The following is a 23,109-nucleotide window of genomic DNA, read 5'->3' as shown; positions in this document are numbered from 1 at the left end:
GGGGAGTACTTTGGCTTTATTTTTTTTTCAGCAGGGGTCAGTGGTGACATGCCATCCATCTTTATATACAGTCAATGTTCACACTTAGAAAGTAAAAAAGTCTTGGAGTGTTTTGATAACTGGTGCACAAAAGGTTTACAGGTAAACACAAGACTCATGAAGGCTGATTATCGGACCGATAGAGTAGAATCTGATTTATGTTCGTTGTACAGTTCATCCTGTCGGTAAGCAGATACAGATGGAATCACAGAGCGGGGGAGCAAAGCTGCAATAACACACATCCAGTGCAAGAACTAGCGTGTAGCTGAAGGAAAGGAGGAGAGAGGCAGCGGTGTAAAAATACAGATCTAGAAAATGATGATATAAGACCTTTAGCAAACATAATAATATCAGAATATATTTAAAGAGCAACATGCAGCTACAGGAACAGAACTGCAGCTTCCATTTTGATCCCTTATTTTTCATGTGAATAGAAAAAAGTAATAATATTCAACTTTTAAAGATATTCTTGGTATATTGATCTGACATGATACCACTATAAAAAATAATGTTTCTAATGATTACCTTCATAAAGATTACATGCAATGCATTTTCTGCACACATAACATCCTAATTATTTTTTATCATGTGTCTCAGAGCTGGTTAAAGATTAAAGTGATCTCTCTGCAGAGGAGGAAAGTGACGATCAGAAACCAGCTCCATACACTTCAAGTTTAATGCAGCACAACCTAAAGAAAACACACACACACACACACACACACACACAAATACACTCTCCAGTCCTACCTGCGATGTACGGGTCCTTCATGAGAGGCTGCCGTCTGAGAACATTAGCCATCGTGTGGAGCTGACGGACAGTGATACTATTGAGAGCAGTGTTACTTGAGAGGCCTGAATGTAGCACTCAGTGACTGTCCGGCCCCTCATGTTCACAATCAACGAGCAGATACTGTTCAACAAGAGAGCACTACGATGCTGATACGCAAAGATATGGGATGTTATGCAAGAGCAGCTCAGTTAATCTTCAAAATATTTACATTTTTGTTCATATGTTTGCATGATTTGTTTCATATCCAAATATTTAAAACTAATTGGAAGGGGCTTTATTAACGTCAGTATATGAAAGGGAAAACAGGCGCTAAAAGAATTAATACAACAAAAACCATTTCAATTAACACACTAATTATTCTGGGGGAAAAAAATGGTAGAACAGGGAAGGGTGCATGAAAAACAATAAAGATAACATCTTACATTGCTGTGCTCTTAAGGGGCAAGTTAAACATTTCAAGTACTTGCAAAATCTGCAATCATTGTCTGATCTGATGGCCTTGAAATATGTTTAATGATTGAAGTGTTTTAAAAAAGCTTTCACATAAACACCTTAAAAACACATAACACCACAGTCATCAAGGTTATCTCAGGTCAGAGAATGTTTAATAAACTGGAGTTTAAAAAGCATGGGTGTTGCAGAAGTAGAGATATCCAGTGATGAAAAATTGGGTTAATGTGCTACTGTGAAAAAACAACAACAAGAAAGTGCAGTTCCTCAAGTTTCCACTTGAGGCTGGCTCCCAAAGCAGCATAATTAAGCATGTTTAATAAATCTTTATTTAAATAGCGCCAAAACCAAACAAATGTTATCTGAAGACTCTTGACAAATAGCAGGTCTAGACTGTACTCTATGTTCTATTATTAACAAAGACCCAACATCAAGACAGGATAAGATCCAGTCCCATCTTACAGACAGGACTCTGGCTGCATCTCAAAGCTCTTAACGTCCATCCTCCCGTCTTTCACTCGCGTCTTAGCCCCTCACCAGAGATGCAAGGAAATAAAAGGAGAGAGAGGAAACGAGGAGATCTGTATTAAGAGAAAGGAGACGTCCTTTCCCCCACAGGTATGTGTTTTACCTGTTTAACACATACCTGCCCATGAAGAGAATCAGCTCTCTGTTTATTCTGTCCTGAAGCATCACGGATCGATTCACCGGTAAAATGCCTCATTATTTAATTATTTATTACTTTAAGGGAAAATAGAAACCAGGCAACTCTTTTCAAACCCCGTGCTCATTAATGATCAGCCTCGTATGAAACTTTATTAACCTGACAGGAAAAATGTCAAAAGTGTTTTTACTAACAGACAAACTTTACTGTCAGACTTTAATTCTCTTCATGAATAAAATGAGAACAAACGGGGAACATAACAGGAGAAATAACTGATCATTAATATATATTCTATCTATGATATTAGACTATATTACTCTATTTCATTAGACAGTGAATCTGACAAAAAACAATCAGATGTCAAACTCAGGAGTGATCCTGTTGTTTTGATGATTTTGCTTTTATGTTCAGTATTTTGTGTTTAAAACTCACATCAAACACTGTCATATGCTTATGATCTGTTTCAGGGCACCCTTAGTGACTGTTTTAAGGTCCGTCTTTTCTCTATTATTAAACTCAGCTGATGTTAAGTTTCAGAGAAGTCCGAGCAGCTGCCGCGTCCGATCAGTGAGTGGTATTCGATAAGGGGGCGTGTCTGTCAGAGAAAAGACTTCCGCGAAGTCTGCTCTTGTGCTTCCTCGATTATCGCTCCTCCGATCAATCTCCTCTCTCCTCTCTCCTCCAGCAGCGTTAAGAGCTTTGGGACTCAAGTTAAAGTGGCGGATCAGTAACTACTTCCGGTTCGGCTGAGGAGCGAGGAGCGAGGAGACTGAAGTTAAGAGCTTTGAGATCCACCCTCAGTCTGCTCTCATCTTAATCCATCATGAGCAGAGCACTTTGCAGCATTTAGCAAGTTACAGTGGCAAGGACAAACTTCCTTTAACCTTGAGTAGTTGTAGCAGCTGGCGTCTGGCACATCCACAGCAGCAGGCCATCTACGGCAGAGATCCAGAGGAACCTACGAGACAAGAGAGCTCAGGGACTACAGAAAGGTCTATGGTTAGTAACTTTAATGGGACAGGAAGAGTTAAAGTAAGTGCAACACCATGGAGACAACATCCATGGTTTATGGTGTGGAGATCATACAAGGTCATACTACTGGCATATTGTGAGATTTAATAAAAGTGTAATACAAAGTCAAGGATGTACTCCTCTTGAAGGTTCGATCCTCCACTTGTGTGGTTTTAGTCTCTGAAATGTGTCTGCATTGCAAGGTTTAGTGATATCTAGTGGTGAGGATGCAGATTGCAACCAACTTACAACCTTGCACTTCAACCTTACTCTCATGTTTTGAGTCTGTAGCTCCAGTGTTTGGTTTGTTGTGTGTCTACAGACGGTTAAGACCCTGCCTCCTCTTCTAAAATACCACACGAAACAATGCTTGATCCAAGGCCATCCCCCTGAATCTTAAGCTACAGTCCTCAGAAGCAGGAGTTTAAACATTTCTATGGAGAATAATGTGCCACATTTCTTCAAGGTAATGAGTTCCAGCAGCTCAACTGTGGTCTACCATCTCTACAGTTGTGTCATCACATGAGAAGGTCTCCAGAGGAAATTCTGCCTTTCAGGTCACGATTTGACAATTCAATCTGATTGAACTTTAACACGAGAAACTAAGAGGGTCTCCAGTTTCAGTTTGAGAGAGGAGGGAGGCATGGGGGGGGGGGGGGGGGGGGGGGGGGGGGGCTGCAGGTGAAATAACACGAGCAGCAGGGAGGGAAAGATACTGCCTGCTGACAGCGAGTGCAAAAAAAGAGACAGAGATCAATAGCAGTAAAATGTTTGATAAAAAAACTGTTATTTCAAACTTAATGGACTTCTTCAGGATGGAAACCTTTTGATAATTTTATCATAAAAATAGTCCGTCGAGGCAGATGGCCATCTAACATGAGTCTGGTTCTGCTTGAGGTTTCTGCCTGTTATTATTTGAGCTTGATCCTGAATTGAAATGTTCAGTTTGAAGTTAATTCATCCCGTTAGGAATCTGTTGCTGTGGGAGGATTACCAAGCGTGGGATTTGAGGGGATATTTCCTTAGCTGTACAAATAAATCATTGTTAAAATCATGAAATCATCATTAAACCAATATTTTGTCTAAACTTGTTGATGTCTTTTAAGTGGTAGCTGGGCATTAAGTGGGATGATGGATGTATTTTCCAAACTATTCTGTGTTTCTGTATTTATTTTGTTCCTACTTTCTATTGATACTCTGATATTCTTACTTATTGTGTATAACAACTACTTTAATGACTGCATTTCTCCCCAGGGTATTGAATGTTTGAACTGTTTTCATTAAATATGTAATAAATCACCCAAAAGCTTGGGTTAAAACGTCTCATGCTCACTAGAAGCTCAGTATTATGATCCTATATTTCTTTGTATTGCAGTATGCAATGGTTCTTATCTGCTGTTACTTAAAAAAACCTTATCACCCTTTTAATCCAAACTTTTTCTGACGCCCCAAAACTTATATTTAGAATTTAATTAGAAACACTTAAAAACAACTAAAGGTAGCTTTACTTAAACTAACAACACTGTGTAATCCAGGGATACCTTATTTAATATAGTTTTTGGTCTGTAAATGATGTAAAAGTGTTGATCAGTGTTTCTAAAAGATCAAAGTTACATCCTTAAATGTATAATTTTGACCAAAACCTCAAGAGACTCAGTTTACAGTAATGGAGGAAAAAAGAAAACAGAAAATATTCACGTATAAGAATCTTAAATCAGAAAACTTCCACTTTTTTGTTAAAAAAATACTGAAAATGATTACCTGTTTATCAAAATAATTGATTATTATTTCAATAGTGTACTATCTAAGATATTAATGGCCAAAAAAACAAAAATAAGGTTTTAATTTTAAAGAGCAAGTCCAGAGAGTTCATCAAAAACTAAGACTATCATGTTTCTGGTTCTCTGGTACCATGAGCAACCACACAAAGGGTGTTTAAATATTGTTTGACCAGAGTCGGGCACAGTTAATCCTAAACCTAACTCCATTAATCGTTAAATGTTGACTTCTATAATCAATTAAATCTGTTCAAAATTACCGGAAGTTAACATCAACTTCCGCTAACATACTTGTTCAAAGTCCAGCAGTCTGTCCCCCCTCCTGCTGCGCCAGAAAAGGCCTCCCCGATCCAGGTCAGGTAAAATATTTAATCCAAAAACATTAAAGATCCACAAATTACTCCCAATCTACAAGAGTGTGTGCTGTTAGTGCTCAAGTATGGTAGAACTCTTTTTTTCTCTCTCAGGTAAACAAATGTGAATTTCAGTGTGTAAACTCTGCACCTTCATCGTCTGTCCGTTAGAGTCAAACTGGCACCACAGAGAGGCGAGACGCTTTACCATCTTTCACAGATCCTCCCCTCTCCATGGCCGTTTACATGACACAGGTGTGAGCAGTGTTAAACTATCAGGTGACGCAAAAATTAACAACGTTACAGAAAACCGAATGTAGCAGAAGTTAATGGTTTAAATTATAGATTTTCAAATTAAAGTCTACAAAAACAAGCTGTTAGTGAGTGCTTGAGAAGGCTACAGTTTTTTTGCAATGTCTGATGAACCAGGCAGTCACTTTTCCCTTTTTTTAGTTTTGATAAGAACAGAAGTATTTCGGGTCTCTCAGCTTTCCTTGTAGTACAAATAAGCGAGAGAAAGTTCTTGAGCTTAACATCGTAGATATTGAGGGTGCAAATTAGATTGTGGTGCATGAAGTGATGCCCTGCGGTCACGTTAGCAAATCTATATCATCACAAAGTGTTGGATATTACATTTGGATGTTCTATTGAACATATCACATGTATAAACAGCACTTTAACCAAGAACTGCCTGACTGACTTAATTAAACACATTTAAATGGAGCTTATTACAAACTCTGTCCAGCAGAGGGCACTTGTTTTGTACAAAATACCCAAGTGTAATGGTCATAATACATTTCATAGTATTCACATAATGAAAATATTAAAAGGATGGCTAAAATGGCATTTTAAGGACAAGTAATGACAACTTATGGCAAGTGGAATATACAACTGCTGTTTTTGCTCAGGTTATAAACTCATACATACAGGATAATAAGTTGTGCAAGACACAAGAATTCATGGGCTCAGAACTTCAAGTAAAACACATCCTACATCAATAAATGTAACCTTTCTGGGCAGCAATGGGCAAAAATAAAGATACAAAATAGATTTGGCTTATTTCAAGATAATCCTTAAATCGTATTAACATGTGGGAGCTGACTGATGTGTCAGAGTTTCCTGAAGCATACGAAAAACAACACAGACACATAGTGGTGTAAAAATTACTGCTTTACTTTAATCGGTTGAAATCATTCAACTGCAAATATTTGTACAACTGCATTTTGTGAAATATACAACAATAAGATCACAACACAACACCAGTCTTAGTGAAAAGAGAGGAGCAGTCCTCTACCTGCATGGAAGAATCAGGAAACAGGAGGACAAAAACACTGAGAGGTTGATGATTGTGATACTGAACCGTGTGAAAAGGAAGACGTCGAGATTAGACTTCAGATTAGGAATAAACAGGGAAAGAGGTGAGGCTGGTTTGGTCGCTTTTGAAAAAGGCCTCACAGTAACTTTACCAAAACAACTAAAAGGAGTCAACAATTTGGTTTCAGTTACTCGTGGAATTCAGAGGAGACATCACGATTTACTCAAAACTTGTTTGGGTCACACTACAGTTGATTCAAAGTTGTGTTTTGTAGATTATTTCTTATATTAAGGATGGATTATTTTGTTTGTTTGATCTTTTTAATAAATACAAGTTTTGTGTCTGTAAAATTAGCATTTCACAATGTTAGCATACACAAATTAGCACAGTGCACCAAAAGTTCCCCTGGGCTCAGCAGTTCAAAAAGTTTGATCTGGATTTGGGAGTCTGATTATTTGTGATTAGGTAATCCAGTTTGTATTCATCCCAGCTGTTAAAGAAAAACTGGATTGGATTGACCTTTTAGGTATCATCAAATCCTGATCAGCAGAGCTCTAAATGAGATGACATACTTTGTCCACAGGGGGCGCCAAACTTCACACAAACAGAAAAATCTTAACTGTTGCTTTAAATATTTGATGTTTGATATTAACAGCATTTTGGTGAAACACTATGGGGTTAAAATCTTCATCAAAGGTCTTTATTGCGTCTTGTGTCACAGCAGTGATTAAGCAATTAAAGAACAAAATAAATGATCAAGCACCTCCGAGGTCAGGAAATCCTGATTTGTTGAATCAAAGTTATCCCAATCCCACTCAAAAGTTTGGAGCATAAATTGGAGGTTTGATGAGGACAGACACCAAGATTAGATTACTTGATGTTTAAAATTTGATTGGATGTGATACTTTTGAACAACAGGGCCCAGGATTAACACTTGAAGTTAAAGGAAAGGTAGGTGATGTTAAATACCAGGGAACATTTATTTAAAGGCTAAATCTTCCTTTTGATTGGGGCATAAGAGGAAGTGCAAACTGTGCAAACCTCTCAGTGAAAAATACTTAACTTGGTTAAAGACAGAACAAAATGCACTAAAAGCTGGATTTCACAACGAAGAAAGGAACACAGGAAGTGAGCTGATTGGTATCAACGTGAACGTAGTCACACTGAAGAGGAAGAACCACTCACATCTCTGCAGGAACTAACACTTCCCCTTCCTTTTCATACTGACACAATCTGTCAGCACGATGAAGGTTAAACTTCTGATTAGTCATGATGCAAAACACTGTGTGGTTTTAAACACCTTATATGGTCGTGGTGTGGTCGTGGCTGACATGATATCCTGCAGGTTCAATCAGAGGAGGGGACATTTCTTTCAATGTTTAACCCTTACAGAGCTGACCTGAACTCTACATCAGAAGAGAACCCTGAGTGTGCTTTCTGTCCTGATAAAAAGATGACCACACGTGAACCAGGAAGAATGTCTTGTATTGAAACTTTTGCTTCCACATTGCTGATTTAAAAGTTTCAATCTGAAGTAGAGGAATGAAATGTCACTGAGTTAAGAATAAGAGAGGAAACTTAAAAAAAAGAAAAAAGAACAATATATTATAAAGTACCTAACATGACTCATGCAAAACATTGTACACAACATTCCCACACCACAACTATCAAAATCTACTTATACCCACCCGACCCTATTATACAAAAATACAGAGCTGACAGTAAAAAATTAAGAGCTCGGCTTTTTGTTCAACGTTCAACATTTAACACTAAGAGAGTGACAGATGTGTCTGCAAAGTGTCACTGTGGAATTAATCAGAGTTACAGAAAAGGTGAGTAAAAAACAGTAGAGACAAAACAGTGACACAAGTGCACACGTCAGAAGTCTTTGCAAACACGTACCCTGCTTTCATGTGAGGCCGAAATCATTGAGAAGTAATTCACCACGAGGGAAAGGAACTGAATGAAAATGCAAGGAGACAAACTGGGCGGAGGAAAGGAAACGGGTCAAAAAGTTCTGTTGCATACCGATTTTCTGCACAGTTAGAGTTTTTTTAATAAGACTTCAGGTTGTCGCATTTTTTCGCTGATAAAAGAGAGTGATTGGTTTTGAGCATTAAAATATAACATCTTCTTTAAAGTCTTTCTAACTCGAGACGATGCAAGGGGGCATCACTGCAGGGTATGAACTGGGTGCAGGGCCTGTTTTTTTCTGCTGTTACAGGCAGGCACTCAGTGTCAAGGCTGAAAGCATTAAAGAAGAGCATGTTCGGAGGTAAGAGAGAGAGACGATTAAACACGATCCAGGAAGGCCGAATGGAGGAACAAAATTACAATTTTGACGGTTTATTCGATGCCAAAAAATTGCACAGCAATTATTTATATTATCAGGCAGGATTGAAGTACTCTGCAGAGTCACACTGACGAATTCAAGCATTATTATTTAGCAGAAGTGGTCTGTGTTTGCACCCACAGGGTTTATGACTGCAAAAGGTTGGCTCTTTGGTGTTTGACACACTGTGGTAATAATGATGCATTCATTTAGCTCTCTATCTCAGACTGTATGCAAGAAGAGGACACAGCCGCAGGGTTCGATGCAAATGAGGAGGTGCATTAAAGGTGCATTCTGTCTAATATCCTGCAGGGGGCAGCACTACTTGCATAAAGTTAGCATATTTCTCACTTGATTGATTTGTTCCCTCATTAGTTTGTGCTCTCAATCTGTAGTTTCAAGTGTTCTTCAGTAAAGCATGATATTAATTTATTAAATGATGGTCCCTTTGGAGTCAAATAGACGATAAAGCAGGGTATAATTTCGAGCGCAGAGATGTAGGAATGTATATAAACTGTGTTAAAATGTAAGGATTGAAACAGCAGACAACAAACAAATGACTGACAGCACGGCAGCTACGTCCACTTCTTATCTACAGTCTGCGAGTAGAGCCTGTACGGACTGTGACTGAGCCGCAAAGCTAAATAAAAACATCACAGATAATCAATAATCCCTTTAACCTGTTAGAGCACAAATCATGCTTAATCCATCCTTTGTATTTTAGCCAAGCCTGCGTTTGATTACGGACAACGACAGTCTGAGGAACATGAAGCATTCACACACACACACACAGACACACTGACAGCGTTAGTGCAGCACAGAGAGAGACCGGTCCTGAGAGGAGAGAGAGAGAGGAGGAGGTGGAGGTGTGGTCACTTGAAGTTCGACTGCAGATTTTTGAAAGCAGCACGTCTTTGTTTCTGATCCTCTGCCTGCTTCTTCTTGACCTCCTGCTCCTGACGGATCTCTGCTTCAAACCGGTTGGACTCACTGATAGCGTTGACCTGTCGGAGAGTTAGAAACACACACAGCTGTGAGGTGATGGAGCTCAAGGAAAAGAGCTGAGGAAGAAAGAGATCTGTGCCTGTGAGGGCCAAAAAGGCTGGCTTTGTAAGAAAGCTGCATCCTGTGATTGCCATACAACATTGTGTTAAGCACTTCCCTCTCTCAGCAGGCATCACGCACAATGCACAACACTCCTGAAAACCACTCCAAAGTTTGAAGGTGGGCTTTTTTCAGACTTTCTCCTGCCAGCCTCTTTGTGAAATTTGCACGTGACATCAGGGTGAGCCGATGTGAGAATGCAGCAAGAAACATTCTGGAAAGCTTGCAGCAAGTGAGTGAGGAGGTACGTTTATATCATGCAACTTATGTGGCTCAAGAGGAGCGATATGTAACAAGATGAGTACTGACATCCAAGGTCGAAGAAGGTGAAGCACATTCCAACCATAGACTGTACAAAGAATGGACGCAGTATCCGTGACGTCACCTATCTGTTTCTGAAGCGCTGTTTTGAAGCCAATTGTTGGCGGGAGCGATATTGGAAATGCTGAACTCAACCTAACCTCTGACGAGCCAGTGTGAGGTAAAGAGGCGGGATTTGAGTGTCCTCGCCAACAGCAGGCCAACTGCTTCATGTGCATGCGATTTAGCCATTAGGCCAAATCCGTGCCTAATTGTACATTGTTTTAACTGTTGCCTTTAGGTCCAAGGAGCTGCAAGAAACAGCTAATGTCTGTAAGTGAACGGACAGCAGAAGGTCATTTTCTTTGGTTGAAAAAATTGCACAAGAAAAGCTAAAGAAAGCTAAACCTAGCAGAGGAGACTTACTGTTCTTTTTCTCTGTCTCTCTATAAAGATTTAAATTCTGTCTTTGAACTTTGTCTCCACTGAATGAAATGAGGAGAACAAAAAGAGGAAATGAGATGCATAGGAGGTCGGGGACAAACCAGCAACCAGTGCATTGAGGACTTCCTCTGTGGGGCAGAAACTTTGCCAACTGAGTTACACCAGCACCCCTTACTTAGGCTGTTTTCGAAACCGCCTGTTACATACTACCTACGAATGTAGTAAGCAGTACGTACTGCATACTGTATACTGCGCCTGAAGTTAGAATGTAGTATGACTATTCTGTTGGATCTGTTTTGCAGTACGCCAGGCCAGGCATTACTGGATTTCCGGTTTCGGAAAGCTGAAGTAAACAACGGCCAAGCTGATAGTGAAACTGCTTCTTTAGCATCACTTATTAAAAGTTAAGAAGTGGATTATATTTTATTTAATAATTTTGACAGCAGCTAAAAACTGAGTGCCCCCCGTCATATACGGAAAAAAGAAGTGGAACATTAGCGCTGTACATTATGGGAAAGAGTACGTGAGAGAGACTGGTCTGATGCATACTGAGACATGTTCCTGAATCAGTGCGACATCCAGGTAGTTTTGGCATACTGCAGATTTTGCTCTTGTTCACATACTACATACTGAATTTTGGCCAAATCAGTACATACTGCCAGTATAGTAGGTGGTTTCGAAAACAGCCTTATTCTCCCTTACAAAGTCAGTAAGTTACAATGTGAACGTGCCTTTATGTTTTAACTAGGGATGTAAATTTCAAGTATTTTCTGTGATCGATCTTTGGAAATGTTAACGATCAATAATTGATAAATCATTTAAAAAAACGTTGACGTTTCCGTCAAAAACAATGCCAAATGCGTTTTTTCCCCTGAATCAAATTTTCCTTCACGACACAATGTATAAAGCTGACAGTATTGTATAGCTACGGATCATATTGAGGTGTTCAAAACGTTGAACACCCTGAATATCAACGCGTGGAGCAGGCTCATGATCTCCACAGACTCAGACTCAGACTACAACATGTTGATTTACTGCAACAAGGGAACTGAACAGAAACATATTTCAGAATCTCAGTATCCAGTTTTCTGTCTACTCGTTCTTATTGAGAAAAATAAGCACGTGAACGCGGTCTGGTGTAAGCCGGGAGCAAAACTGGGTCATTATCATTCACCTGCTGTGGGCGGACAGGATACAGGAGAGCAAGACTGAACTAACTGGTGAAGAAGGTCAGCTCAGTCCTGGACCCTGTGGAGGTGGTGGCTGACAGGAGAATTATGGCCAATCTGTCGTCATTGATTTTTTTCTATATATATTCTTGTTGAAATTATTGTACTGTACACCTTTTTGTTTGCTGCTGTAACTCCATGAATTTCCCTGTTGTGGGACGAATAAAGGAGTATCTTATCTTATCTTATTATTAGTCTGGCGCTAGAGAAAAAAAGCGCTCGTGGAGACCTGTCACTCAGCCACAGCCCCCAGCTAAGTGTCTCCACTGCGCACAACACTTGTAGTCAGCTGTCACGAGACCACATGATGTTTGTTCCACGTGATATAAAATCAAAACAAAAATTGTGTTTGAGGACGTTCTTAACAATCAATTAATTGATAATTGTTAATTGTTGACATCCCTAGTTTTAACTCCTTGCTCATTCATCTGTCACAGCTCTCAGAACCTCAGCAGTGATTAATCGTTAAGTTCTTACACACCCTAATGATCGGTGAAGAGATAGATAGTGCTTATTAGAGTGACAAGTTCAGCTTGTAAATCAACTTCTGCAGTTGTAATGAGCGCTGACATTTTATTAACCAGCTACTTACAGAGTGTGATTCCAAACATGCGTGTAGTTTAATAGTTATTCGAGCTTTTCCAAGTGAACAAGCTTGTGTGCACAGGAAGATTTACAGCCATGTTTCTCATCTCCTTTTCTTTTAGTCATTAATGTGTCCGATCAAACACGTAACAGCAATGCAAAGCTGGTTTTAAGGGATCCAGGTCACTTTTTTAATGTGCAGCTCTTTGCATTACCAAATTGTGATTATCTACATGAACTTCTCTTAATGCATGCAACCTGTGTGGACACTAATGGAAGACTACAGCTGCTGCTGCTCTGCAAATATGCTGCTCTCTCCCTGCAGCCTACAGAGGTCTGAACTTGAGGTTGTGCATATATTCATCATATTATCTGCAGGGACAATTGAAGTTTTGTTCCGTGCATTTAAATTTTTGTCAGGATGATTCTCCTCTAAAATATGTCAGTGTTTTGGTTGTTCTAAAAGTGTCTGTGCTGGTCGAGAAGTTTGGGGCGTCTTACTTTGGCTTCAAAGAAGGTCTTGGCTCCCTTGACGCCCTCTTCAGAGACATCGATCTCAGAGAGACGAGCGAGGGCACAGAGCCCGCTGTCCTCTGCCAGCTCTCCTGCTGCTGATTTCCGGAAGATCAGCAGGAACTGAGGAGGACAGGAAGAACACAGACACGTTCGGTCAGACTGAGGAGATTTGTCACATTCTGGGACCGGTTCTAATCTGCTGTGTCTGACCTCTCTGAAGCTGAGCTTGTTGTCCAGGTCCTCGTCCACCTCCTTGATCATGTTCTTCAGGCCCAGGTGAGTCTGAGGAGCGCCCAGCTTCTCCATCATCAGCTTCAGCTCCATCAGGTCGATGAAGTTGTCTTTGCCAGCGTCATACCTGAACAGAAAGAAGAGAACTGGTTAGTAACAGCTTGGCGACAGCGCTGTGGAAAAGTCACACCTCCCACAGAGCGCATGCTGTGCCTCTTTCACACAGATAGGCTTTATTTATCTGTGAAGATATCTCATGTCTGCTGGATGAAACTGAATTCATTTTGTGATTCTCAGAGTCATGAAACACCGTAACACTTTCTGTTACTCTGGAGTCTCCACAGAACTTAAACCCCCTGCACTTTAAAAATAAAGTCGAGTTTCCAAACAGGAACTTTGACTTCTGCTTTTGTTTGTTTGTTTTGACTTTATCTGGCTGTGGTCGAGAACAGTTCCTGGAACTGACTTTGCAGAGGGAGATCAGGGGACTCTAGGGTGAGTATTAGAAACAGCTGAAACATGCAGGAGAACAATGAAGGATTAGATATTTTAAATAAACGTCAGTGATTTCATGAGGTAGACAAAGTTTAGGATCTCCACCCTGCAGCCCCGGTACCTGGACTGTAAGCTTCAATAAATATGAAATACAACAGCTGTGTCACTCCAACACCCAGCGTTACATTAAAGATCGTAGCTCCTATAGGAGGTGTGAAAAAATATTGATACAGCAATATATCTCCGATATAATATCGACATTTCAACTCTTAATATCGATTTTTTGTCAAAATAAAAATTCATATTTTAGCCGAGTTGGAACTAAAATACGACTTCAGTATTTCAAAGACTATAAAGTGGAAAAGTTGTTTTCAATCAAATAGTTTTGACTTAATTTGTCATTTAAATTTTGAGTAATATTGTGTGATTAACATATACACCATTTTTTCTTAGTTAACTGTGTAGAATATCGCAATATATCCCAATATTGTGATATCGTGATATATCGTGATACTGTCGTATCGTGACCCAGGTATCGTGATGCGTATCGTGAGGTTCTTGCCAATACTCACCCCTAAGCTCCTATACAAAATCAAGTAAGATGCTCGTTACACAACTTTTCAATGCTATTAACAGAACCAAGTTTGTGCATTTTGTTCGACTTGAGGGTAGCATGAAAGATCACCCTCCAGACAGACACAGCAGCTTGTCAACTGTGCAGAGATGACAAGAGAGGCACAGCCTGAATGCTTTCCTCATGCTCTCACTTTTAGAAAGAAGGCTTTGCACATCTATTATCTCATACAGGTGCGTAGGAGGGGGGTGAGACCTGCAGAAAAAGGCTCCTGCACACATTTAAGTTGCAAAAAGAACTTTGCAGCACAACGTTTTGGTCCTGGAGCTTCATCAGGATAGGTGCAAGTCAGATAGTGTGCAGGAGTTTTGCCTTTTTTGTTTCTTCTTTCTCCTTCTTTCCTCTTTCTTCCACTCTCATCAAAATAATTTATCATTTCCATGCAATAAGTTATATTTGGTGGTATGGCTCTGTTCTGGGAGCTCCTTGCTCTCTCATGTGTCCACGTGGAATTAAAAAGCCTGAGGCGGGGAGAGCACACCTCTGCTATCTTTCATGTGCATACAGGAAAAGCCAAGGCAGGGAGAGCAGCAGCAAAGACACCAGAACAGAGCGAGCATCAGTGAGGAATATGACACTGGTAAAATCAGACACAGCAGAAAGGAGGAGCTGGGGTGGAGGTGCAGAAGGGCTCGTCTTGGCAAGAGCCTGATTTTTGCTGTTATAGCGAGCCTGAACAAAAGGCCTCGCTGAATTATACAACTCTGTCTGAGTGTTGATGTCTTTGTGGACAGTTTGTTGAGCCTCCAGTGTATGTTCTTGTGTTTGTCTATGTTCAGTTCTGGTAGGTTAAGCGTTGGGATGCAAGATAATCCTCCATTTCATCATTATTGCATCATGAGCATTTGCAATAAACTCTTCACTTGAGGTTGAATTTATCGCAAAATTTTGAAAAAATATTCTATTTAAACATGAAAGGCTTTCTCACTCCCCACGTGTACATTTTACATGTTGGATGGAGTCCTCAGTATAACAGCCAAGCTTTTTTTGATGCAGTAAGATGTAGGTTAACCCGCTATATTTAGTGGTGAAGCTTTCTGGGGCTATTCTGGACTCAGGGGGGGCCGCACCGACTACATTTCCCAGCATCTTTCACCCCCTGCTTCAGCTGTGGTCAGCAGGCTAAAGGTCATTTAGCATTCCTAGCTGAACATTGATGATTCATTTCCTTTTAATTCCTAAAAACAAAGATTTACTGAAGCATGCCAAACACAAAGTGAGGAAGAGAGAAGGCTTTACATGTTCACTAACCATTCCAGCAATTAACATACCATACGTTCCCTCAGAGGACAAAATGTGGAGGAGCTCCTCACTGAGATGCTGATCAGTGATTGGTGGAAAACGTTTACACGCGAGGAGATAGAAATCACTGTTTCTAAACAGCAGTGGGTGTGGTCCACCTGGACGCTGCACAGAGGACGGCTCAAACGTCTTCCCTGACAGGACCCCAAACGGGTCCTCAAAGGCTCCTTACAGCTGTTTGTAGAGGAGTGTAAATACAGTATGATCCTTTTTTAAACACAAAGAACAAACTGATTATCTTCTGTTACTCTTTACTCTACTTTAGCCAGAGAAAAACCTTGACATTTCTAGCTGAAACTGTTATTTCTTTACCAATGTTGCAAAGATCTTGCAGCTAATTCAAGATCAAAATGAGACTGTTGTTGCATTTCATGTGTTGCAACCAAACGGCAACCTCCGGTCTCAAAATGTGAAGCCCATGCGGAAGTGTTTTAAACTGCAATTCATCGAGAATCTGCTTGAGGCTGGCTGCAGGAAACCACATACACACCCATTCAAAAAAGACGATCTTTGCAGCATTAATAAACATGTTTACAGCCTGGTTCAAAAAACGGCTTCAGTCTACATCGCTAAATTCTCTATCGGCACACACTGTACGGGGGGTGAATTTTTTTCTAACGCAACAGTTCAGATGATATTAACATTATGAGTTTTGCCCAAATAAGGACATGACTGACTTGACTGACAGGCGGGAACACATAGCTGTTGGCCAGGAGGCTCAAACTCAGCCTCTTCACCTCACACTAAGTTACAATGATTGGCTTCAAAACAGCGCTCAGGAACAGACGGGTGACGTCATGGATACTACGTTCATTATTTATACAGTCTATAGTTGCAACTTCCGCTCTTTCTCCTGGAAAGTTAGCACTTTCAACAAACGTAGGTCTTTTCTTCTAACATCAGTCGGTGGTCTTTCTTTGGACCACTGGAGAGGAAAACACCTCATTGATAATACTGTATTGTGTAAGAACAATAAACGTGAACTTTGAGCCTGCGTTTGGCGCCTGGTTCTGACGTCCTGCTCTTTTTATCAGCAAACATTCATGTAGACGATGTCTGGCTCCTCTTGCGTCTCAGCTTCACCTAAAGGAGGGTGAAGAGAGAGCTTGGTACTCTACGCCCGCAGCAGGAGCTAACTGCTGTCACTCTGCACAGCTGAGGAAGTCTGACTATCAGATTGCGTTTCCTCTTTGGCAGACTGCTGGTGTCTCGGAGAGCTCATTTCTCCCTGAATACTCCCTTTGTAGTGGACAGAGGTCTAAATCTCTCTCATGTAACCCTCCTACTCCAAGTTAAATGATAACACAGTGGTAGTTCTCTCTAATCTCTTTGTGCAGCAAACTTTCAAAGTTTCTCTCCCTCGTTTGGCACGGCTCCACGTCTATTTCTGGATATTTGTTTTCAAAAGAGACCTCAGCGGGAAAAAAGCAAAGAGAGGCAGTTTTCCCAGAGTTTTTCCCATGAAGGGAGCAGCTCAGGGCTTTATTTCTCTAAAACAAGCAGCTCATTTAAGATCTTCAGAGCAGGAAGTGTCACAGGACTTTTATATTTACTGAAATCTGACAAAAAGCCAGTTACTCACTTTCCGTGCTGACTGGCCAAGTGTCAACCTCTGCTGTTAAAAACTGCAGTTACTCAAGTGTCCTCCTGAGGCTGGCGCCAAAAGCTAAGGAAACCCCATCAGAGTCAGAACTACAATGCTAATTTTTAAAAGGGGTATCAAACATGTTTACAGCCTTATTCAAGAAATGATTTTGGTCTGAATAGCTTGTTTCTTACTCGTTTCATCTGTTCGGAATTTTGAGATTAACGTTCAAGCATAAATTTGCATTATTAGAGGCGTGGTCAAGTTGACTGACATGCAAGAATTATGTAACAGTTTGCTAGGAGGCTAACAGCTTGTCTGTTTTATGTTGACTGAAAGTAAGTTAGAGTCAGCATTTTCAATATGGCGACTGCCTGCCATTGGCTACTAAACCCAATGGTTGACATTGCCTCAAACTACGTCCATGTTTTTTACAATCTAAGGTTAAAGCCCAATTTTACAGCATAATGTAACATGTTTACAGCCTTTAACAAAAACAGTTTGGGCTTCTTTATTCATCCCAACTAGTTGGGCTGGGAATCTTATTCTAACTTGTTTTTTTTTATCCATAAGGCTACAAGCTATGCATATATTGGCGTAATTAGGGGCTTGTCTGATTGTCTGACAAGTAGGCACGTAACCAAGCAGCAACCTCCAGCCGCAAGAATTGAAGCCAATGCTGGAGTGCTAAAAACTGCATAACCACAAGTGTCCACTAGAGGCTGGCTATGGAAGTTCCAAAAACCACATAGACACCCATTCAAAAGATCAGGAATAAACATATACAGCCTGGTACAAAAAAAAGGAGTGTAGTCTGAACATTTCATGTCTTGATCGGCACATACTGAATTTTTTCAAAACTTGTCAGTTTTGAAGATATCAAAATTACGAGTTTTGCATAATAAGCGGCACAAGTGACTTGATTGACAGGATGCTCAAAGCCCGCCTCTTTACATCACACTAGCTCAACAGAAGTTAGCTAAGCATTTCCAATATGGCTGCCCCTGATGATTGGCTTCAAAACAGCACTCCAGAAATAGATGTTTGATATAACAGACACTACGTCTCTTTATTATACAGTCTGTGGGTAGAACTGTTTAAACGGTGGAAAGGCTGTGGCCCCAACTTCACCTTGTTTCCCTCATATTTATGTCCCTGTCATGTCTTGCCTTTAGTAGGAATGTCACGGAGCTGTAACAGTGGGACATTATCGTACCACTGCTGTACAAAAATCGAAGGTAGCGACAGAAGTATGTGAAGCGCCCATTGTGTGTTTAGGTCTCATGCTTCACCAAATCTTTAATGCAATGTGACACAAACTGGGATACCAAGATAACGTCGCTGTGGGATCAATATAAGAGGAACAAATGTAAAATGACAGCAAGGATGTGTTACAGCATTGCTGCAGACTTGAAATGTGAAAGGAGCTTCTGTTAGCTGGACATAACGTTGGAGTCAGCATTTCCAATATGGCCACCACCATATTTCTACAAAACGCCTTTTTAAAAACCAACGGATGACATCACAGAGACTCCTTGTGTGAAAAAAATCTAGCCACTTTTTTTTTCGAAACTTTGAAGAGTGTGTAAGACCAAAAAAAGAAGGCATACTTTGGATTTTAACTTGTAAATTAAAAGTCTAAACTGTCCCCCGCCTTCATTGGCCTGCACTCTTTGAAGAAGGCTGTTAAAAGAGGATTTGCTGGTAAGTAGAGAGTTTGAGAAGTGTGGGCAGGCCCGAACACGATAGGAAGCTGAAGAATCTGGGCAGAGACAGCCACAAGTCATATACATGTGATAACAAAACCTCACTGTCAATCTCAGCAAGAGTGTCCCCCTCTCTCTCTGCAGGCTAATGCGATTCAGCCAACGCCATACGAAGAGCAGGAGGAACAAAAGACTCCTTGTTAGAGACGTTACGAGATAAAGATGCTAAAAGATGTACATTTAATTTCAAGCTGGTGATGTTTGATGAAATCTAAATGATTCATCAGGATTTTGCAGGTTTGTTAGCTGCTTTATAAGAAACACAAGGTGGTCATCACGAGAGGTACAATAAACACTCATGTCACCAGTGCCCAGCGTCCACACCGACAGCTTGCTGTAACAAGGCGTCAGATTGAACGCTGGCTCACCCTGAATTCCTGCCATTCAGCTGTGATTCAGTTTGAGAGCCTGACTCACTCTGCAGTCACTCTGAAAGCAGCTTCAGCAGCCAGTCAGCACAATGGGTTTCTTCTCTAACTACATGGTGTGTGGAGGCAAATAATGCACTTTACAAATGAACAGTTATAGCCGAGCAGTGACAACAGAGCTGGATCAACACCTCCTGACACAAACTGGACGATCACACCACAGGCACCTCCCTCTGCAAGGCACAGCAGGAGTTTATAGTTTATACAATGATGCATATATCAGCTTCTCTTACATAATAATAACCCAGCTGAAATACGGACTTATAAACACGTTTCTTTATGTTAAGAAGAGTAAATTAGTTCTCAATCAAATAGTCAAGTTAAAGGTTTGTTGGCCTCTAATGCTGTCTTAAATCCATCACAGATGCATTAACTGAAACTAAATATTATCATGGCACACTTTGTGATATCACAAAATGTGCAGTTGTGCTTCAAATACTTAATCAACGCATCAATGCAAAAGTGAAGGCTGGTTTATACTTCTAGGTTGCCCCTACGCAGCTGTGGTCGAGGCGGACATGAGTGCTACATACTTGTGTCGATGCGTTCGCGACACGCAGCAATTCTCCGCCGAAACGCTTGAGGGCAGTGTGGTCTCTCTGATAGTCGGTCCCTGTTTCCGGCCTTGCTACGATCTCTGTTTACTTTTCCACAGCGGTTCAGAGCGTGTTATGTTAATCTACAGCTGATACATGTTGCTGTTTATCATACAGACATGATTACAGGAAGAATAGAGAGGAGGAGATTAAATACACGGCCTATGTGCGGCCGATGAGCGGGGATCCCGGAAGTGCTGTAAATGCAGGAAACAGAATGCCGCCGAGTCGACCAATCACAGGGTTTGCGGTTCTCATCGATTCGACACGTAGTTACATTTTGAGGAGGTGCGCTTCAGCTATGTGCGGAGGCCTCTGCGGAAGTACGGGAGATTCGCCAACCTACGGCGTAGGCTACACCAAAGATTCAACGCAGAAGTATAAATCAGGCTTAAGCAGTGCTCACGTCCGCGTCAACCACTGCTGCGTTGGGTCGACGCAGAAGTGTAAACCCGGCTTAAAACTGTCAATTCATGTGTTTTAGGGGGTAACATGGGTGTAATATCACGATACAGGGATAACTGATGAGTTGCAAGACAAAAATGCTTAATAATACATCCTGATATCTGCTTTAATTAAAAACAAGATGTCTCTTGGAGGTAAAGTGAAGGTTTAATGTCATTAGCGCCCCCACAAGGAGTCAAACTGGAAGATAAATCTGTTATTTGTACATTATGACACCTGCATGTGATCATTGTATCCCACAGGTGATGAAGAAACATTATATTGCTGTATTCATGAGTAGCCCTACCCAAAGAGTGCCACACTCTATACTGAGACTCCTTTGATTTCCTTATCTCTGACTGCAGAGCCCCCACCCTGCTATCCCTCAAGCTACGGAAATCCATATGCACATTAGATGACATGTGACACCTCCCACTCGTGTACTGATTGCACTTTATATGGATTTAATACTTTAAGTACACTCACTAAGCATGAACATCTCTAAATAATAAACCTTTTCTGTCACTTTTTTGTTCTTCTGAAGTGATATTTCCACTTTTCTGGCACATGTGACGCAGATGAACAACCTGACAACTCCACTTCCTTATAAGAGCATTGTTAAAGTAACTTCCCTGTTTGACTGACATGACAAGGTGGACTATCCCTGACCTGAAGGCATGATAAAACCCCAGCCTGCAGCTTCACAGAGAGAGATAACAATCATGCACAGCACTCACAGTTTGAACATCTTCTCCATGTCTTTTATCTGGTGTCTGGAGAACTCCTTGAACTCGGTGTAAGCGTTGAAAACCTTCATGCTGGGTTGCACGTGTTCCCCCTGCCCCTCATTCAGCTCCTCGCGCCGCAGCAGCTTCTTCCCCAGCTCCGTGTCCGCGTTGGCCGTGGTCGGCTTCTCCTCCGACCCGTTCTCCTGTCCCGAGAGGTCCACGGCCACCGGTTCCTCGGCTCCCTCCTCGATCTGGAGCCGACGGCTGAGCTTGGACGAGAGCTCGTCTGAGGCCATTTTCACACTGTGTCTGATAATCAAAGGAGGGCGTTATTCTTCAGAGAACAAACCTTACAGTAAGACAGAAGGCGTCTGCTTCCAGACTTAAAGACAGCCCTCTGTTCCGGTAACCTCCTGCCCTCCTTAATATTTGATCCGTTCCCTGTTATCTGTGTCAGGACTCGAGGAGAACAAATCACGGATCTCTGAGCTCCTCTGACGCTTTGTTTTGATTTCCAGGGCTCGAGCTCCAAGTTCAGACAAATACCTCCACTCCAGGATGTTGTACATTGGCTCATTAGCTGCGTATCATTGTGTAGCCCTGTCACGTCGTAGCCACGCCTTTTAAAGAGACAGGCGCACAGTCTTCAGGACCCTACAGGTGTGGTGTGGAAGTCTGTTTACCTGATGATGAAGTGGTTAGATCAGACTTCTGTGTGACACAGGATCATGAATAATACATGTTGTGAACATAGACTGTATAAATAATGGACGTAGTATCTGTGACTTCACCCTTCTGTTTCTGAAGCGCTGTTTTGAGGCCAATCATTGTCAACAGCCATATTGCTGCTGTCGAGTGATTGTGACGTAAAGAGGCGGGCTTTGAGCCTCCTAGCCAGCAGCTACAGTGTTCCTGCCGGTCAATTAAGTCAGCTGTGCCTCTCATTGGAAGACTCGTAATCTAAATATCTTCAAGAATGCAGCATTAGAAAAAAGTTCACACACCCCCTACAGTGTGTACCGATTGAGAAATGACCTATCCAGACTACACTCGTCTTTTGTACCAGGCTGTAAACATGTTTATTTCTGCTGTAAAGATCAGCTTTTTTGAATTGATGTGTTTGTGGTTTCCTGAACTTCCGGAGCTGGCCTCAAGCGGATCCTCGATGAACTGGAGTTTTTAACACTCTGCATTGGACTCCTATTTTTAGACCGGAGGTTACCGCTTGGGTTAGATCAGCCTTCTGTGCAACACTGGATCATAAATAATACATGTTGTGAACTGTACATGAACATGTTTGATTGGGAGCTGGTATTTCTTTAAATACGCTTTTATTTTAAAGCTCCTGTGAAGAGTTTTTTTTTATCTGCCTATGAAAAGACTGAAATTGAAAGCTGGGGTCAGATTTAGATACACTTTTTGTTATACTGGTTAAAAATATATTTATGCCCGATGGCAATCAATACATAATGCGTTCTTAAAAAAGAGTGGGAAAAAAGACGCTATCTACAGCTGGAGTAAACCTGGGGAAACACCAACCAATCCCAGCCTTTGGGAGCCAAATTATGAAATGCAATCAAATCCCTGTTCTGCCCAGCTCCTGCAAAGCGTAAGTTTCATGTTTGTTTGTGTTTTTAATTTTCACTATGATAATGTTTTGGTTTTTTCTTAACGCTGAGTGAGACATGAGTTGACGTAGTGCAAAACACAAACATTGTGCTGAGGACCGGTTTTGAATCAGTCATGATCATATGTCGCGAATCAGCGGCACTCGTACATGTGAGTGGTGGCGTCGTTTTGGAGGAGCTCCGAGGGGAGGGGGGTAGGGGTTAGACCGAGTCCTGAGGAAATGCTACATTCAAATTCATGCTAGTTTTCCTTGACTACCAACCCTAGCTTTAAAGTGATGCATTTTTATGACCTACAAAAGAAACAAGAACACCAGCAACAAGAATGACAATGTTATGTTGCTATTTATAATGCTATTAAA

At 41.1% G+C, this 23,109-nt stretch overlaps 1 protein-coding gene across 2 annotated transcripts; it reads right to left on the bottom strand.

Annotated features, from left to right (window-relative positions):
* Window positions 1-6,237: 6,237 nt before the first annotated feature.
* On the bottom strand, window positions 6,238-21,721 carry efhd2 (EF-hand domain family, member D2). Of its 2 annotated transcripts, XM_034695203.1 has the most exons (4): window positions 21,129-21,674; window positions 13,121-13,268; window positions 12,896-13,030; window positions 7,867-9,736 (listed from the first exon to the last, which is right to left on the bottom strand). In XM_034695203.1, the coding sequence occupies exons 1-4, from the start codon at window positions 21,413-21,415 to the stop codon at window positions 9,605-9,607; spliced, it is 702 nt and encodes a 233-aa protein (XP_034551094.1). In that variant the 5' UTR covers window positions 21,416-21,674; the 3' UTR covers window positions 7,867-9,604. The 2 variants fall into 2 exon arrangements, with proteins under 2 accessions (XP_034551093.1, XP_034551094.1); XM_034695202.1 differs by having other exon boundaries at window positions 6,238-9,736; window positions 12,896-13,268; window positions 21,129-21,721.
* Between the last annotated feature and the right edge of the window lie 1,388 nt (window positions 21,722-23,109).

This window comes from Notolabrus celidotus, chromosome 11 (genome assembly GCF_009762535.1).
Source record: "Notolabrus celidotus isolate fNotCel1 chromosome 11, fNotCel1.pri, whole genome shotgun sequence".
Classification (NCBI taxonomy): Eukaryota; Metazoa; Chordata; class Actinopteri; order Labriformes; family Labridae; genus Notolabrus; species Notolabrus celidotus.
This window is presented reverse-complemented; position numbering and strand designations above follow the sequence as displayed.